Below are 3383 nucleotides of genomic sequence, written 5' to 3'. Positions count from 1 at the left end.
AATTTAACGTGACTATAGGTCGTAATTTAAGATAATTAAGCAGCACTGACCTTGTAAATTTCTGTTCAAGCAGAATATAGATAAACAGTTTTTATTACACTTTTATTGATACTATATTTAAGTGAAGTTGGTAGGAAGATAAAGGAAAAGTATTTTCAAATATCTACATGATAGAATAATGCACATTTATTCGGAACATGTTTCAAAATGTTTTTAAACCACGCTATATCTTGGCAAGGACTATACATTAGAAATAATATCAATTATCTTATATATCTTCGTGAACCAATTATTACCAGTTAGAACGCGTGACCGTACGATATATATAGAGTGTTTCGGAAAGTGTAGTACTACCGAGTGAGGCGTGATTCTTCATGAAAATATTGATCGAAAATTAAGAATAAAACTCTTCATTTGAGACCTTATGTTTGAAAAAATCGACTTTGAAAATTTGCTGAATACGCGTGCAATTGAATAGGACTTGACTAGCGTGCCTGGTCTTTGTATTCCGTTTCTACTACCACCAAACGACTACACGCGTTTTAAATTAATTTTCAGTCGATTTTTTCGAAAATGAATTTTCAAGTGTCATTCTTCGCACAGGCCGATCGCTTTTTGTACTCGCTATCAGGGATTTTGTTCAAAATTAAATATATTGTAGTCCGCGTGAAGTTAGGGGGGGTTTAAGTCATCATTTTTCTGTTCCCGAATTTGTTTAAAAAATATAGACAACCGAAGTTTACGTTGTTTGTCTATTTTTGTGAAATAGCAATACACTTAAGAATTTATATCTCGGAAACTATTTATCATATCGAGTTTGTTCTTCGATTCCTTTAATCTGGAGAGATTGTCCTATTATAATAATTGTTTTGTTGTCTAAAAGATTGATTTTTTAATAATAAAAATTATAAACATTCTTTTTTCGCAATTTTCTCCATGAGGGGCAAGGGGTGTTTAAATTTAAAAAACATATGGTCATATTCCTTGAATTCTGACCTACAAAATGAACTCTTCAGAAAGATGGAACGATTAAAATTAGCCTCACAAAGAGCTGTAAAAGTGACTGGTATACCCCCGTTTCAAGTAAGCGAGTCGCGACGGGCAGTGAAACAAGCTGCTAATTTTTATGTAAAATCGTAGAACTTTTGATAGAAATAAGATAGAAGGATAAATTTTTTTTGAAGTAAAAACCAAAAGATTGTACAATCAGGTAAAAATATGACGAATATATTAAATGCAAGTTACGACTTTGGAAATTTTTGTTAAACTTGACATTTCAAAAACAAATTGCGATTTTTCCGTTATAATAAATGGTTGAATTTTCTCCATGACTTGTTATACATCATTCTCTCTTGAGTGATTTTCAAAAGGTTATAGAAATTGAAACAAACGTGTATCGTCCATTATTAACAAAAAAAATTGTCTGTATATTCGTGCTTGAAATAAGTATGTAAAATAAACTTATAAACTTATATAATTAACACACCTAAAACAAGAAAACGGAATAGACAGTTTCTTGTGAATATCTCGAAAAGTAGGGTTGTCCGCGTCGATTGTATGTTAGGAAAAAGTTGTTCAGAATCATGGCCCTTCATCAACATATTCAGAATCCATTGAAACCATTCTATGTTGGTATATCAAATAAACTCCGAGTTACGATGAAATATTATTAAATATTTTCTATTTAGTTTTTCATGTAATATTACCACCTTTTCGTTTGTATAACCAGTTAGGTGACACTCTGTACATGGTGCTTGATAAGAATTTCAGGAATTTAATTAAATAAAACAAACTGCAATACAGTATTCTTCCCATAAAATCGTGCCCCTCGTTCTCAAAGTGACTACCATGCAATAGTGACGCCAGAATCGTGGTACAGTGGACTCTTACTATATCGCCATGGTCGGGGCTGTACAGGAGTAAAATGGTAATGAATTCAGAGCCCCTTTATGCTAAGTTTTATCGTCATAGCCTCGACCTCAGCGTTTACACAAAACTGGATCGTACTGGTGCGCCATGGCGTACGCAACGTGGTGAGAGAGCGAATTTGTGATCTCGAAAGTACATGTGAAGGGGAAGTGCCTCGCGTGGCAATATGTTTAGGGGCAATATATGTTAGAGTCCACTGTATTTTTAATTTAACTTTGTAACCTCTAAGTAAAATAAAAACTTTGAAAAATATTAATTTGTAAGGAATTTAAAAAGAGAAGATAAATTTTGTCCTCTTTGGTATTTAAATTTTATACTATATACATAATTATTATGTTATAAATAGAACAATTATTCTTGCAATTAGATGTTACCGTTATTTTAACTATTGCAGTACATAAATACAAAAACATTTGTAGAAAAATCCATTAGATTAAAATGTTACGTTATAAATATATCTTCAGTCTTCTTAAAATGTGTAGCTGGATAAGGAAGTTACAAACTCCTATTTAATGGCATGCAAAAATTCTGTAAAAAGTCTGATATGTAGTATTTACTGGGGCATGTGATAATGATTTTTTTTCCGATTTTTGAGTTGAGTATCTCAGTTGTGAAAACTCTCCGTTAAAATCGAAGACGGACAGTGGGATGCTGCCCTTGTGTTAACCATTGCGCAGTACCCCTCTTGCCTTTGTGCCGTCCCGCTAATAATCTTTCCAGTTAGCACAGTACTTAACGCCGCGGCATGATAGGGAGAACTATGTGACGATAGGGTGACTGTCAGAGCGCTATTTTATGGGTGGAATACTGTAGTATAATGCCGAAACAAAACCAGCTTTCTTTAATTCATAAGTTGAACGTTAGTTTAAAAAAAAGAAAACTACAATTATGATACAATCTTTCAGGTGGATTGTCCATTTATAGTGTGCATGACATACGCCTTTCAAACGCCGGACAAGCTTTGTTTCATTTTGGATCTGATGAATGGCGGCGATCTTCATTACCACCTTAGCCAGCATGGCGTGTTCAACGAGATGGAGATGAAATTCTATGCGACTGAAGTGATATTAGGGTTAGAACACATGCACCGTAGGCACATCGTTTACCGGGATTTGAAACCTGCAAATATTCTCCTAGACAAGCACGGCCACGTCAGAATATCGGATTTGGGTCTAGCCTGTGATTTCTCGAAGAAGAAACCGCACGCAAGTGTGTAAGTACAGTCAAGAAATTGTATACATACACTAAACGCCAAATAAGAGCATAACTGTTTCGCGCAACTCGAATGAGCAGGAGAGGTCTCTCGAACCCTTGGTTCCCCCACTTTCTCGCTTTCTGTAACAAGAACGATAGAATTTGTCATACACCGGGTGACATAATGAAGTATTTCTCAAGGCATGAATACTTATGAATTGGCACGTTTGTACTTCACAGTCACTCGATGTATGATGCTA

At 34.6% G+C, this 3383-nt stretch overlaps 1 protein-coding gene across 1 annotated transcript; it reads left to right on the top strand.

Moving 5' to 3' along the window:
• Positions 1-1020: 1020 nt before the first annotated feature.
• On the top strand, positions 1021-3138 carry LOC107193255 (beta-adrenergic receptor kinase 2-like; the record flags this gene model as incomplete). Its single annotated transcript, XM_015582657.1, has 3 exons — positions 1021-1083; positions 1178-1210; positions 2835-3138. Coding segments are annotated over exons 1-3 (400 nt in total), but the record flags the coding sequence as incomplete, so codon positions are not given.
• Between the last annotated feature and the right edge of the window lie 245 nt (positions 3139-3383).

The sequence above is a fragment of the Dufourea novaeangliae genome, unplaced genomic scaffold, assembly GCF_001272555.1.
Source record: "Dufourea novaeangliae isolate 0120121106 unplaced genomic scaffold, ASM127255v1 C1164640, whole genome shotgun sequence".
NCBI lineage: Eukaryota > Metazoa > Arthropoda > Insecta > Hymenoptera > Halictidae > Dufourea > Dufourea novaeangliae.
The sequence above is the reverse complement of the archived record's forward strand: the minus strand, read 5'-3'. Positions and strand labels throughout refer to the sequence as shown.